This window comes from Lissotriton helveticus, chromosome 5_1 (genome assembly GCF_964261635.1).
Source record: "Lissotriton helveticus chromosome 5_1, aLisHel1.1, whole genome shotgun sequence".
NCBI lineage: Eukaryota > Metazoa > Chordata > Amphibia > Caudata > Salamandridae > Lissotriton > Lissotriton helveticus.
The window spans coordinates 2,054,418,858-2,054,435,140 of record NC_136065.1 but is presented as its reverse complement, the minus strand read 5'-3'; the positions used below and the strand labels follow the sequence as shown (position 1 = coordinate 2,054,435,140).

At 47.8% G+C, this 16,283-nt stretch overlaps 1 protein-coding gene across 3 annotated transcripts in view; it reads right to left on the bottom strand.

The window, feature by feature from the left end:
- Positions 1–16,283, bottom strand: part of LOC144756276 (transmembrane protein 268-like) — a 112,772-nt gene that overhangs the window by 13,999 nt on the left and 82,490 nt on the right. For 2 of the 3 annotated variants that reach the window (XM_078645934.1, XM_078645935.1), the window contains exons 5-6: positions 5,781–5,942; positions 4,334–4,444 (exon numbers count right to left, since the gene is read on the bottom strand). In XM_078645934.1, the coding sequence (XP_078502060.1) occupies positions 4,334–4,444; positions 5,781–5,942 (273 nt within the window). The remainder of the gene's footprint in view (positions 1–4,333; positions 4,445–5,780; positions 5,943–16,283) is intronic. The other variant, XM_078645936.1, reaches the window with a different exon arrangement.

Below are 16,283 nucleotides of genomic sequence, written 5' to 3'. Positions count from 1 at the left end.
GCAGCATCTAGGGAGCATCTGATTTGGTTGTTAGAGATTAACTAGCCTTCATGAACCAGGTCTTGTGCCTTTGATTTGTGTTCTTGAGAGAAATACTGAATGAGTTGCTCCATTTCATCCCAGTGTGCGCGGTCATTTCATGCTAACAACGCCTGTGTATTGGAAATACGCCAAAGATTAGCAGCCTGAGAGGCTATCTTTTTCCCTGAAGCATCCAGGAGTTTAGATTCTTTATCTGGTGGTGGTGAGTCTCCAGTAGTCAGGGAGTTTGCTTGTTTCGTGCATTAGAAACTACTAGTGAATCGAAGGGTAGTTGGCCTTTTATGTAGACTGGATCTGATGGGGCAGGCTTGTATTTTTTATCTACCCTTGGGATAAGGATTCGTGTCATAACAGGATCCTTAAAAATGTTGTCTACATGCCTGGTTATGCCTTTCAGCATGGGTAACATGTGTGTAGACTTTTGTGTGTTTTATAGGGTCTCGAAAAGAAAGTCCTCTTCAAGGGATTCTGTGTGTAGTGGGACTCCATAGTAAGTAGCTGCCCTACTTAACAATTGGACTAATCCTAAATTGTCATCTGGTGGAGAGGGTTTGGTAGGATATCTGTCAGGGTCGTTATCAGTGGGAGAATCAGTGTTATAGTCATGCACCACGTCCTCAGGCTGATCATCATCATTATTATCCCCATCCCCATCACCCTGATTGTCAGGTGTGTGTGGTGGTGTGTGCTCAGGTGAAGTTGGCACAGGTATAGTCTGTGGTAAAGAAGGTGAGTGAAGGAAGAGGATGAGGAAGAGGAGGAAGGGAAGGATTTGATCCGACAGTTCTCTTCTTCAGTAGTATATGGTATTCCTCTTCTGTAGTAGCACCTCTTTTTAAAGTCACTTTAGTGGTGATATCGCCAGTCTTTGGGTGTATCGCCAAGATTTTCTGTTTCGGATCCGTTTTGTCGATGGGATCACCAAAAGCATGCTAAGACTGACAGAACCCCAGAATAGCGCGCTCCATGATTTTTGACTAAAGGTAGGCAAAGAGCGGGCCAAACGGGTTCACACACTGCGCAAATTACGAGGGCCCACAGAAGGACTAAAATCCCTCCCGTTTTATTCAACAGATTGAAGAAAACGGACGATCCATCTGCGAGCAGATCCCCGCTCACCGAGGGACGCTCTCCCCTAAAGGTAGAGTGCATTTTATGAAACCTCTCCACACACGGCATAAACCAGCACGCTTAAACGTGCAATCTGAAATAAACCCTGCATTTCTATAAATAGGGAGCCCCAAAGCACAGAAACAGACGACCCAAAATCCAAAAGGAGCACATGAAGAAAAGTCTTCACAAACGCGGTGCCAATAACAGGTATGATTTAGAGAGATATCACACTTGCAAGGGTTGAGCACCCCCCTATTCTGCAATCATTCTAAAACAGACACAACTATTTCCACAGATTCCCCAAAAGACAGTCAGACAGCCAGAAGGCTGTGGAACCCGGCCTAAAAGCAAAGCTACAGGTATGTTTTGGCGAAAGGCAGAGTGTAGGTGAAGCGAAATGGGCATGAACAACACAACTAAGACGTTGTTCTCTCTTTTCTCTCTTTGCACACAACACACAGCCATTAGAAGTGACAAGGCCCTGATGAGACCCCGCTTAATGAATTAACGGGATCGAAACGCGTCGGCTTGGCTTATAAGAAGGATCAAAAAACCAAACCGGACTAATTGCTATGCAGATTTATTGATTTAGATTTATTGATTTGTATCGTATTAGCCTTCTTTCAGACTCTTTGTCCTTCAACTTGTCCATGAGAAAATAATTTCTTTCATTAATAATTTGTTCATGATATTAAGTATTTTTGAACAAAATGTTGTAATGTCTAATTAATGTGCAATGTATTGTTTCATAATTTAAATTGGACAATTCTTTTTGTTATTTATCGTTTTACAAATTTGTCTAAATGTCTATATGTATCGTGTTTTTCTTATACATGTAATGATGAACCTTTTTGTATTTGGAATTCATAAGTAAAGGGTGAAACTAAATAAACCCACATAATCAGAAATAGTCCTGATTAATGTATTTGCAAATTAACGCAATCAAAAAAAGTGTGAGGGGAGCAAAATTGTATTTTACTGTTCTATTAAGGTCCAGCCCCCCCCACGTCCCGGGACCTAACTCCTTATATCTTAGCTTTTTGGTGACTTTGGCATCTCCGTGTGTTTCAGCTCCGAATGCTTCGGCGCCAACGGTTTCATGGCTTTGGTTTTCGGATCTGAAGTTTGTTTCGGTGCCTTGGGAGTATGTTCGGTGCCAGACATTTTCTTCGGCTCTGAAGTCTTTGGCACGGTGCCCGATGTGGCATTGGGCTTTTCAGAGCTGGAAGGCTTTTTAGTATGCTTCGGTGCCAAGCCCGATTGCAGGGATTCAGGAGCTTGTTCTGAGCACCCACCGGGGCCCGAGGGCACAGGTTGGTCCGGAACCTTTCTCTTTGTTGGAAGTGGAAGGTCGGGCAAGATAGGGGCTGTACTCACGGTACGTTGTCCCTGAGGGATGTCTTCATCCTTATCGGAGCTATCTTCTGAAACAAAGATGTCTTCCCGTTCTCCATCGGCTCCAATGGGCTCGTCGCCTTCCTCCTCGTCCGATTGAGGTCCAAAGAGGTTCGGAATGGAATCTGCTTGTTGTCTTTGCATGTTGCGTCGTCGGACCCGACAATTGCGAAGAGTCTTCTTGGAGCAGAAAGCTCAGCATGCATTTCAGTTGTCCTCTCTGCGGTCAGGTGATAAACACAGATTACACGCCTTGTGTGAATCCGTGTGCAGGTATTTCGCGTGGCACCGAGGACAGAACTTGAAAGGAGTTTGTTCCATCGACTACGGATCAAACCAAGGGCTAGGCCCAAACGGCGTACCATGAGCTCTCCGATCGAAATTTCCGCAACAAAAAGGGAAACGCGAACGGAAACAATACCGTTGAGTGTGAATGGGGACGAAGAATCGGCGTCGAACCTGAGCGCAGCGAGTTACATCTGAACCCGATGGCGGGAAAAAACAATCTGAATATGGAGTCAATGACCATGCGCACTATCACCTAAGGGAGGAGTCCCCTAACTCGTGACAAGGGAAAACTTCTTCCAGAAAAACAAGTGCAAACAACCGGACCCAACACTAGATGGCGATCTTATGCAAAGCATGTGATATACAGCTCATATGCCTCGAACCTACAGTTCTATACTTATCTACATATAAGTAACAATATAATTAGTCGTAGACATTTGTTGTGGGCAACAACCCAAAAAAACAGATAAAATACAGTAAAACAGTATAGTGGTAGTCAGTATGCTGCAATCAATAGTTTTGTAGGTTGGTGTAAAAATATGGATTTTGTAAGTTGGTGTAAAAATATGGATATTCTGATAGTGCACTCATGGGTAGATGCATCATTGTTGCCTTTTGCGATTCCTAAATTGCGAAAATTAAGGAATCGCAATTTAGAAATCGCAAACGGCAATGCATGAACAATTCGCAATTATTTTTGCGAATCTGTATTTTTCCTTAATTGCGATTCTCAATTTGCGAATCGCAATTAAGGAAAAGCCTTCCCATTGGTTCCTATGGGCCAAAAGGCCCATAGGAATGAATGGGAAGGCAATCACATTTTGCGAATTTCAAATTGCGATTCGCAAAATGTGAATGTAATTTCAAGGGTGCAGGGGGGGGTCCAAAGAACCCCTCCCTGCACCCCTGAAATGTAACTGAAATGTAACACTCTAAATGTGTGTGTGTAAATTTAAACTTCCAAAAATGCAATTTGTGCATATTTGATAGTTTTGGGTAAATTAGCATGAAGTTCAATTTCATGCTATTTTACCCCTTCCAAACTGCGAATTCGCAATTTAAAAATAATCATGCATTGCATTTAAGAAATCTCTAATTGCGATTTCTTAAATGCAATCGCAATTTTAGAAATCGCAACATGGTTGCGATTCCTAAAATTGCGAAATGCATGATGCATTCCAAATTAGTCAATTGCATTCGCAAACGGCCGAAAAAAGCGATTCGCACCGTTTGCGAATGCAATTCCGTTTGATGCATCTAGGCATCTGTTTCTTTGAAATACTTCAGCTGTGAGAGAATCTGGAGAGATGATTCTCGCAAATAAAATAAAGAACAACAGAGACAAAGAAACTCTCGAGCAAGAGATGGACCTACATGTCTGTAATAGAAGCCATTGGAATTAGAAGCATTTCTTTAGACCATTATTTCGTTATCTTAATAGCCGTGATAGCAATGGCTTGCTGCCCTGGTTGGCAATGAGCCAAGCAAAGGATACAAAAAGCTGGCTTGTGCAGTTCTTCATTCGGTCAGACAGCCCCACCAGCAGATGATGCCTTCTCAGCAGCTCATTTGCCTGAGTTATCCGGACTTCCATGTTCACGGATATCTGTGGGGCGAGAAGCAGAGAAGTCACAATGCCAGCTTAGACTGGGCAGTCTGCAGCTGCAATTATTAATACTATTCTTGTCTCCTTCCAGTATTCCATTCTGTACTGTGCTGGATCAGTTCTTCATAGCAGGATTAACAGAATAGCTATATAACCAGTCCTCCCATGTTTGTCAACCTGCATTGCTTCAGTTTCATGTAGGGACCAGGCAGAAGACATGATTCAATGGTCATGTTGAGGCCTTCACATTATACCATATCTAGATCTAGATCTTCGAAACCCCTTCAGTTTGGTAACCTTCACATTTCTGTCCTTCAATGTTGTCCCTAAGCCATCATTCCTGACCCTGAACCCCACCAGCTCCTTCTGGCCTTATTTCTTCTCCTGTTCTGCCTTTTATGTCCCTTGTTCCCCACCTCCGTCTTCCTGGCTCATCACAGCGTCACTGCCTCTTCCTTTGGTGATAAGCTTAAGTGAACCTGCTCAGATTCCTATAAGCTTTGCAAGGGTGCATCTTAAATTTCTCAATGTCTTCATTTTCATCAGCTACTGTGTTCATTCCTTCTCTATGCCTGTACCCTCACAATCTCCCTACCATACATAGGCTGTTCACTCGATCCCAGCCTACTTGGGTTTCCCTTTACCAGGAATCTCAAGGTTTAAAGAGCCCAAAGTCATTAAATGTTAGCCTAAATAGGACATTAAAACACTAGCATATTGTCTCATAAATATTGCTGTCCCACTGAAGTCTATGGAATCAATTGGAATATTTGAGAAGGTGACGCTGGGCCAGATTTACTCAACTTTGACGCAGTGCAATGCAGAAAGGACAACCTGCTGCACTGTGTCAAATGGAGAGGGCAGGAATGCACAATATCTATCTAGATATGGCGCATTCCTTCTCTCTCCTTATGTTGATGCACTCAGTGCAGCCTAGCACCAACGCAGGCAACCTTGCGTAATGGTGAAAGGGTGCCTGCATTGCAGTCAGGATTGTTTTTTATGTGCAGAAGGGGACACCTACCTGCACAAAAACAAACATTAAAGATGTTAAGCACACTTAGAATGGAAATCCAAACCAGCACAGAGTAACGCAAGGCATGGACTCCCGATTTACCAAATAACACGGAGACACACAAGGTGGCCTTGCATTGCTTGGTAAATCTGACTTAAGGATTGTATTGCCCTTGCCGCACCATGGGCGACACCTTATTTATGTTGTGAACTCTATATATCATTAAAGGTGATTAGGTGACATATTATTATGCTTGAGGTTAGCTCAATTGAAGTCCGTGGTGTCATTTAGGTCGGCCCAGACATACCCCTTCTGCCTTACCTTGCCATGGTAGTGATTCAGCACTAGGATGATGGCTCCTGTGACCATTACGGCGGCAGCACTGAGCACCAAGCAGAAGGCAGCAAAATAGGTCTGTGAGAACGGCGTGCCCAACACGTGGAAGGTGGAGTAGAGGCAACACCAGATCATGAGGTAGAGCGCCTGAGTGAAGAGAGGGTTGCGTGCCCGCATGGCACAGAGAGGTAAATCCGCTGCTGGAAAGGAGTGTTAGTTCCCTGTTATTAGCCCCAGCCCCCAATTGAGACCTGTTTGCAAAGTGCACCCAAAGACAGATCTAGACTAGAGAAAGATATGAGCTATTTCAAGACCGGCGTATACTTAATCCCAATCTTTACAGGACACTTGGGTACCCTCCTAAATAACCCATCACTCTTGCACAGAAAGCACCAGTCCACAAACTAGTCATCTTTCCTCTCTCTTTTTGAACATTACCTTGCCCTAGCCCACGCTCCACATATTTATAGATATACATTCACTCAGGATCACCAGTGCCGGCCGTCCATACATCACCTTTCACTCCCTCGATATGAATTTTGATAATCCTTGCTTACCTTTGTTCTTAATGGTGAGAGCCCATGAGATTTTCTTTTTAAATCATGTGATTATGTTATCTTAGACGTTATTGCCTAATACATGTTGAACACCGGACTAGCTTATCACTGCTTATTAACTCAGTGAACATTTTGCTGCCATGGAGTGAATACATGTTTGCACCAATAGGAAACACCAGCTTCATTCTAGAAGGCTAGCTGGAAGAGACTGATATAATCTTGTAATTCATTTTCCAAGAAATATTTGAATGTGATAGTGACTCATAGCATTCTCTGAAGTGGTCTCTGGGTAGCACTATGAAATATATATATATATATATATATATATATATATATATATATATATATATATATATATATATATAAAGCTCCAGTCACCCAACGTGTTCGGGGGCACTCCGGGAAACAACTCTCACCCGAGACTCGGCAGCTCACAGGTCGCGGCCTGACGCGTTTCACAATGCTGCTTCTTCAGAGGCCGTTTCTGTCTGCAACTCGGCAATGCGTGCTGTACCAGGAATTGGAGATGCTGCCTTCTGATAGGCCACAGGTTCCCAGTGCTTCATGGTATCCGTAGTCCAGCACAAATTAACCCTGGATGGGTGCCAAGTTTGAACAGTCACTTATGCTTGCCCTGTATGGGCCCTATGTGCTGGCGAGTCTATTTCTGGCGTCGCTCCTTTGACTGCTTGGACAGCAGTGGTGCCTCCCACGCGGCAGGGTTTGCCGCGGTAAATATAAAGCTCCAGTCACCCAACGTGTTCGGGGGCACTCCGGGAAACAACTCTCACCCGAGACTCGGCAGCTCACAGGTCGCGGCCTGACGCGTTTCACAATGCTGCTTCTTCAGAGGCCGTTTCTGTCTGCAACTCGGCAATGCATGCTGTACCAGGAATTGGAGATGCTGCCTTCTGATAGGCCACAGGTTCCCAGTGCTTCATGGTATCCGTAGTCCAGCACAAATTAACCCTGGATGGGTGCCAAGTTTGAACAGTCACTTATGCTTGCCCTGTATGGGCCCCATGTGCTGGCGAGTCTATTTCTGGCGTCGCTCCTTTGACTGCTTGGACAGATACGGATACCATGAAGCACTGGGAACCTGTGGCCTATCAGAAGGCAGCATCTCCAATTCCTGGTACAGCACGCATTGCCGAGTTGCAGACAGAAACGGCCTCTGAAGAAGCAGCATTGTGAAACGCGTCAGGCCGCGACCTGTGAGCTGCCGAGTCTCGGGTGAGAGTTGTTTCCCGGAGTGCCCCCGAACACGTTGGGTGACTGGAGCTTTATATTTACCGCGGCAAACCCTGCCGCGTGGGAGGCACCACTGCTGTCCAAGCAGTCAAAGGAGCGACGCCAGAAATAGACTCGCCAGCACATGGGGCCCATACAGGGCAAGCATAAGTGACTGTTCAAACTTGGCACCCATCCAGGGTTAATTTGTGCTGGACTACGGATACCATGAAGCACTGGGAACCTGTGGCCTATCAGAAGGCAGCATCTCCAATTCCTGGTACAGCACGCATTGCCGAGTTGCAGACAGAAACGGCCTCTGAAGAAGCAGCATTGTGAAACGCGTCAGGCCGCGACCTGTGAGCTGCCGAGTCTCGGGTGAGAGTTGTTTCCCGGAGTGCCCCCGAACACGTTGGGTGACTGGAGCTTTATATTTACCGCGGCAAACCCTGCCGCGTGGGAGGCACCACTGCTGTCCAAGCAGTCAAAGGAGCGACGCCAGAAATAGACTCGCCAGCACATGGGGCCCATACAGGGCAAGCATAAGTGACTGTTCAAACTTGGCACCCATCCAGGGTTAATTTGTGCTGGACTACGGATACCATGAAGCACTGGGAACCTGTGGCCTATCAGAAGGCAGCATCTCCAATTCCTGGTACAGCACGCATTGCCGAGTTGCAGACAGAAACGGCCTCTGAAGAAGCAGCATTGTGAAACGCGTCAGGCCGCGACCTGTGAGCTGCCGAGTCTCGGGTGAGAGTTGTTTCCCGGAGTGCCCCCGAACACGTTGGGTGACTGGAGCTTTATATTTACCGCGGCAAACCCTGCCGCGTGGGAGGCACCACTGCTGTCCAAGCAGTCAAAGGAGCGACGCCAGAAATAGACTCGCCAGCACATGGGGCCCATACAGGGCAAGCATAAGTGACTGTTCAAACTTGGCACCCATCCAGGGTTAATTTGTGCTGGACTACGGATACCATGAAGCACTGGGAACCTGTGGCCTATCAGAAGGCAGCATCTCCAATTCCTGGTACAGCACGCATTGCCGAGTTGCAGACAGAAACGGCCTCTGAAGAAGCAGCATTGTGAAACGCGTCAGGCCGCGACCTGTGAGCTGCCGAGTCTCGGGTGAGAGTTGTTTCCCGGAGTGCCCCCGAACACGTTGGGTGACTGGAGCTTTATATTTACCGCGGCAAACCCTGCCGCGTGGGAGGCACCACTGCTGTCCAAGCAGTCAAAGGAGCGACGCCAGAAATAGACTCGCCAGCACATGGGGCCCATACAGGGCAAGCATAAGTGACTGTTCAAACTTGGCACCCATCCAGGGTTAATTTGTGCTGGACTACGGATACCATGAAGCACTGGGAACCTGTGGCCTATCAGAAGGCAGCATCTCCAATTCCTGGTACAGCACGCATTGCCGAGTTGCAGACAGAAACGGCCTCTGAAGAAGCAGCATTGTGAAACGCGTCAGGCCGCGACCTGTGAGCTGCCGAGTCTCGGGTGAGAGTTGTTTCCCGGAGTGCCCCCGAACACGTTGGGTGACTGGAGCTTTATATTTACCGCGGCAAACCCTGCCGCGTGGGAGGCACCACTGCTGTCCAAGCAGTCAAAGGAGCGACGCCAGAAATAGACTCGCCAGCACATGGGGCCCATACAGGGCAAGCATAAGTGACTGTTCAAACTTGGCACCCATCCAGGGTTAATTTGTGCTGGACTACGGATACCATGAAGCACTGGGAACCTGTGGCCTATCAGAAGGCAGCATCTCCAATTCCTGGTACAGCACGCATTGCCGAGTTGCAGACAGAAACGGCCTCTGAAGAAGCAGCATTGTGAAACGCGTCAGGCCCCGACCTGTGAGCTGCCGAGTCTCGGGTGAGAGTTGTTTCCCGGAGTGCCCCCGAACACGTTGGGTGACTGGAGCTTTATATTTACCGCGGCAAACCCTGCCGCGTGGGAGGCACCACTGCTGTCCAAGCAGTCAAAGGAGCGACGCCAGAAATAGACTCGCCAGCACATGGGGCCCATACAGGGCAAGCATAAGTGACTGTTCAAACTTGGCACCCATCCAGGGTTAATTTGTGCTGGACTACGGATACCATGAAGCACTGGGAACCTGTGGCCTATCAGAAGGCAGCATCTCCAATTCCTGGTACAGCACGCATTGCCGAGTTGCAGACAGAAACGGCCTCTGAAGAAGCAGCATTGTGAAACGCGTCAGGCCGCGACCTGTGAGCTGCCGAGTCTCGGGTGAGAGTTGTTTCCCGGAGTGCCCCCGAACACGTTGGGTGACTGGAGCTTTATATTTACCGCGGCAAACCCTGCCGCGTGGGAGGCACCACTGCTGTCCAAGCAGTCAAAGGAGCGACGCCAGAAATAGACTCGCCAGCACATGGGGCCCATACAGGGCAAGCATAAGTGACTGTTCAAACTTGGCACCCATCCAGGGTTAATTTGTGCTGGACTACGGATACCATGAAGCACTGGGAACCTGTGGCCTATCAGAAGGCAGCATCTCCAATTCCTGGTACAGCACGCATTGCCGAGTTGCAGACAGAAACGGCCTCTGAAGAAGCAGCATTGTGAAACGCGTCAGGCCGCGACCTGTGAGCTGCCGAGTCTCGGGTGAGAGTTGTTTCCCGGAGTGCCCCCGAACACGTTGGGTGACTGGAGCTTTATATTTACCGCGGCAAACCCTGCCGCGTGGGAGGCACCACTGCTGTCCAAGCAGTCAAAGGAGCGACGCCAGAAATAGACTCGCCAGCACATGGGGCCCATACAGGGCAAGCATAAGTGACTGTTCAAACTTGGCACCCATCCAGGGTTAATTTGTGCTGGACTACGGATACCATGAAGCACTGGGAACCTGTGGCCTATCAGAAGGCAGCATCTCCAATTCCTGGTACAGCACGCATTGCCGAGTTGCAGACAGAAACGGCCTCTGAAGAAGCAGCATTGTGAAACGCGTCAGGCCGCGACCTGTGAGCTGCCGAGTCTCGGGTGAGAGTTGTTTCCCGGAGTGCCCCCGAACACTTTGGGTGACTGGAGCTTTATATTTACCGCGGCAAACCCTGCCGCGTGGGAGGCACCACTGCTGTCCAAGCAGTCAAAGGAGCGACGCCAGAAATAGACTCGCCAGCACATGGGGCCCATACAGGGCAAGCATAAGTGACTGTTCAAACTTGGCACCCATCCAGGGTTAATTTGTGCTGGACTACGGATACCATGAAGCACTGGGAACCTGTGGCCTATCAGAAGGCAGCATCTCCAATTCCTGGTACAGCACGCATTGCCGAGTTGCAGACAGAAACGGCCTCTGAAGAAGCAGCATTGTGAAACGCGTCAGGCCGCGACCTGTGAGCTGCCGAGTCTCGGGTGAGAGTTGTTTCCCGGAGTGCCCCCGAACACGTTGGGTGACTGGAGCTTTATATTTACCGCGGCAAACCCTGCCGCGTGGGAGGCACCACTGCTGTCCAAGCAGTCAAAGGAGCGACGCCAGAAATAGACTCGCCAGCACATGGGGCCCATACAGGGCAAGCATAAGTGACTGTTCAAACTTGGCACCCATCCAGGGTTAATTTGTGCTGGACTACGGATACCATGAAGCACTGGGAACCTGTGGCCTATCAGAAGGCAGCATCTCCAATTCCTGGTACAGCACGCATTGCCGAGTTGCAGACAGAAACGGCCTCTGAAGAAGCAGCATTGTGAAACGCGTCAGGCCGCGACCTGTGAGCTGCCGAGTCTCGGGTGAGAGTTGTTTCCCGGAGTGCCCCCGAACACGTTGGGTGACTGGAGCTTTATATTTACCGCGGCAAACCCTGCCGCGTGGGAGGCACCACTGCTGTCCAAGCAGTCAAAGGAGCGACGCCAGAAATAGACTCGCCAGCACATGGGGCCCATACAGGGCAAGCATAAGTGACTGTTCAAACTTGGCACCCATCCAGGGTTAATTTGTGCTGGACTACGGATACCATGAAGCACTGGGAACCTGTGGCCTATCAGAAGGCAGCATCTCCAATTCCTGGTACAGCACGCATTGCCGAGTTGCAGACAGAAACGGCCTCTGAAGAAGCAGCATTGTGAAACGCGTCAGGCCGCGACCTGTGAGCTGCCGAGTCTCGGGTGAGAGTTGTTTCCCGGAGTGCCCCCGAACACTTTGGGTGACTGGAGCTTTATATTTACCGCGGCAAACCCTGCCGCGTGGGAGGCACCACTGCTGTCCAAGCAGTCAAAGGAGCGACGCCAGAAATAGACTCGCCAGCACATGGGGCCCATACAGGGCAAGCATAAGTGACTGTTCAAACTTGGCACCCATCCAGGGTTAATTTGTGCTGGACTACGGATACCATGAAGCACTGGGAACCTGTGGCCTATCAGAAGGCAGCATCTCCAATTCCTGGTACAGCACGCATTGCCGAGTTGCAGACAGAAACGGCCTCTGAAGAAGCAGCATTGTGAAACGCGTCAGGCCGCGACCTGTGAGCTGCCGAGTCTCGGGTGAGAGTTGTTTCCCGGAGTGCCCCCGAACACGTTGGGTGACTGGAGCTTTATATTTACCGGGGCAAACCCTGCCGCGTGGGAGGCACCACTGCTGTCCAAGCAGTCAAAGGAGCGACGCCAGAAATAGACTCGCCAGCACATGGGGCCCATACAGGGCAAGCATAAGTGACTGTTCAAACTTGGCACCCATCCAGGGTTAATTTGTGCTGGACTACGGATACCATGAAGCACTGGGAACCTGTGGCCTATCAGAAGGCAGCATCTCCAATTCCTGGTACAGCACGCATTGCCGAGTTGCAGACAGAAACGGCCTCTGAAGAAGCAGCATTGTGAAACGCGTCAGGCCGCGACCTGTGAGCTGCCGAGTCTCGGGTGAGAGTTGTTTCCCGGAGTGCCCCCGAACACGTTGGGTGACTGGAGCTTTATATATATATATATATATATATATATATATATATATATATATATATATATATATATTCATGCTCCGTTTGCCCAACAAATTGAGTTGCACTCTGACACAGGCGAAAGGTGGCAAGCCTTTATTTCCAGTATGATCTGACATCTGCCTGCTGTTTCCAAATCCAGTCTCTCCCGAACGTAATGCCTGACGCGTTTCTGGAAGATACGACTTCCTTCATCAGAGGCTTTTACGGGATTGATGTGTGCTTTAGGACTCTGTTCCTCTTAATCCAATGCGACTTTACACGCCCCCGGATGGGCGGGTTCCTTAACCAGCAAGGCATTGTGGTATACAGAGTCCTGGCATTTCACGCACTATTTCTGGAGAAAACAGTTCGCGCCCTCAGATGGGCCCCCATCCAACAGTGCCAGCTCTCATCCCTAGCCGGTGTCCCACAATGCGATTCGGCAATTTCCTGGTACGTTGGGCAACCTGGAGCATTCATTTTTTACGCGGCAGCCTAGCCGCGGAGGAAGCACTACTGCATTAACGGTTGCGGGCCGCTGAATCGGGAAGCTGCCCGGTTCACTGCGGAAGGACTGATGCCGGCAATATGATCTTGCAGCCCTTGGGGCCCATTCCGGGCATGCATCAGTGATCGACGGTCTCCTGGCACCTATCCAAGGTTTGAGTAGCCAGCATAGACACTACAAGTCCCACAATTCTGTGGTTAATTGCCGAACCTATCAGCATGCGGCATGAGTGTTTTAATGACTATGAACGCCATTGGGGAACCGAAGAGATCGGCCTTTGAGGAAGCTCTTAGCGAAACGCGTCAGGCCGCATCACAAGAGCTGTTTTGATCCACATGGCATATTTGGTCCTTAAGTGCTTCCTGGTACGTTGGGCAACCTGGAGCATTCATATATATATATATATATATATTTTTTTTTTCACCGATTATAGTTAGTTGGATATTTCACTCATACAAAACCAGAGAAATTTGGCTGTTATAGTTAGTTGAGCTACCTATAACTTGTGCCCCCACAAAGCACTGCTGATGACATTGCATCTTACATCACTCATGACATGGTCAGTGGCATCACAGATGACATCTCAAATGACATCACTGATGACATCGCTGATGACATCATCCAGTGATTGAGTGTTTTATAAGAATGTTTTTTAAGAATGTTATATACGCCGAGGTGTATTGAAGAATGCGTGGGTTTATGAGTGTCTGAATGGATGATTTACTGGGTGCGTGACTGACTGTGTAAGTGTGTGATTAAATGTGTCTTATTGAATGCCTGGGTGAATGATTAATCTGTGTGAAAGTCTGTATCAGTCTGTCAGTTGGTGTGTAAGTGGTTGCATGGGTTGGAATGTAGCTACGTGAGTGTCTATATGGGTTAAAGATTGGTTGTCGGAGTACCTGTATGGGTGCCTGATTGCCTGTGTTGGTGGGTCGGAGGTGTGTGACTCCCTGCATGAATGTGTCAGTGGGTGATTAACTGGGTATATGGGCTCATGAGTGCATCTGTGAGTGGCTGTATGGATGAGTGAGTGTGGGTATGGCTGTGTTGGTGAGTGAATGGATGTCTCAGTGATATATGTGTGAGTAACTACATATGTGAAAGGCAGTATATGTGAGTATTGGAGTATATAAGTGACTATATGTGAATGTGAGTGATTGTGAGAGTGGCTGATGAGTCTGTGCTTGTGTCGGTGATTGTATAAGAGAGTAAGAACATGTATGAATAAATGAGGTGGTGTGTCTATAACTGAATAGGTGAGTACATGGCAGTGTGATTGAGTCTTTGGGTGACTGACTAGGTGTGTGAGACATGTTTTGGGTGAGTGGTGGTGATGGAGTGTCTGTATGGGTGTATGAGTGCATATATATCAGAGGCTGTATTCATGAGTGACTGTGTGTATGAGTGACTGTATGGGTGAGTGAGTAGATGTGTGTGTAGACCTATGAATCAGTGAGTGGGTATATACTGTGATGTATTCCTATAGGTTCTGTATCGATCCCCCTATTCCTGACCCTATTCTGGTTAACAAGTTAACTAGCAGCCATCCCATGAGGCAGAAAAACCCCCATGATGCAGGAACCGTTATCTGATAAAGCCACACTACGGCACAGGAACGTGTTATCTGATTAGGTCATAACGCTTGCCATCTAATTAGACAAGCGATATTCCTCCAGCCCCTGATAAGGCATACGGAGTTCTCAAAACAAATCAAACCTATGACAGACCTGGGAAAAACCCTGCGGCCATTGTTTTGATTTCACCGAGAACTTCAGCAAAAGAATGTGCTAACGACCAGGTCGTATGACATCCTTATTGACGTATCTATGTCCATCCTTACGTCAATCTTGGCACCTTAAAGGTATACATATTACCGATATTGCCCTATGCAAACACACGCGGTGGTGACGAGATCGGAGCAGCCAGACTTGCCGAAGCCCAGAGCAGAGCAGACCCCGCTGGCGCAGCCCCGCCTTCCTGACGCGCTGAGAACGAGACGCTGCTTTCTCCTGCCGAGAAATCCAGCTCCGGCGCTTCCGGGTAGCCCTCGCAGGCAGCCTGGAATATCGAGACCAGAGACGAGAGATACCATCCCTCATTCATCCTAGATTCCAGGTACAGAACTGAATAACCCCTTGCAGAGAATTCTTTAGTCAGTCACTTGACAAAACAAACTTAACTTAAACTGTAACTTTCTATTCCCGCCCACGTATTAGGCTTAGGTCAGGTACACGGGGTAGGCGTAGTTAGAAACACCAGTTGAGTACGATTAGTCAAATGTAAATGTGTATGTATTCATTTTATTCATTTTAAACCTTCATATGGCTTAGAAACCATATCAATGTTTTTACAGTATTATTTTATACTTCTGCTTTTATTGTATGCACTTTACTTAACCATAAGTATTGCAATAATATCGATCCATTTCTCTTGTATGAGAAAAGAGACTGATCAATAAATAACATCTTTTATTGAACACGCCCGTCTCTTCCTTTTCTCTACAATCTGGTGAGACTAAGAATGCACGTACTGACTGAGTAAAATAAGTCGTCTTTTGTTTTCACACGACTCTAGAGATACACTCTTGATTAGGGGAGAGCAAAGTTGTAATGTTCTATGGTTGTCAGAAACTAAATCCCTTCTTGTCTATCCAGGGAGGTTCAACTCCTCCTTGCCTATTCGAGAAAGTTTCTAGTGAACTCTGAGCTAGCTGGCAAAACCCAAAACTTTAAGTCTAATATCGACAGTAGTAGACCTAGTTAACGTCTGGTCTAGGCCTATACTATTGAAGGTATTATTCCAATGCGCAGAGCCTATTGGGATAATAGGAACTACACTACATGGCGCCCAACGCGTTTGGAAGGGCGATAAAACTAACGTAAGACATTTAGAGTAACTCAGTCGTGCTTTTTCACTCAGACCCCTTTTTTCCCATAATACTCCAAAGACGTCTGGAGTGGGTAAAAGGTAATATCCGCCAGACCTCGCAGGAGGAAACTCCTATGTATGGTCCTTGGTTTAGTCAACGTTGAAGGATACACTGTTCCAAAATATTGTGCATCTAATCTTTGTTTCCATAAGAAACCTGATCTGCAAACAAACTAAATAACCTTCCTGTCGATAAAATGGTAGACAGTGATGAAGAAAGAGAGACAGTTAGGATAGCAACTGAACTCGCAGCAGCTGATAATGCACTGCTAGACACAGACCCGGATATAATACTCATCCCGGTCATCAAGAGGAAATCTATAACTTT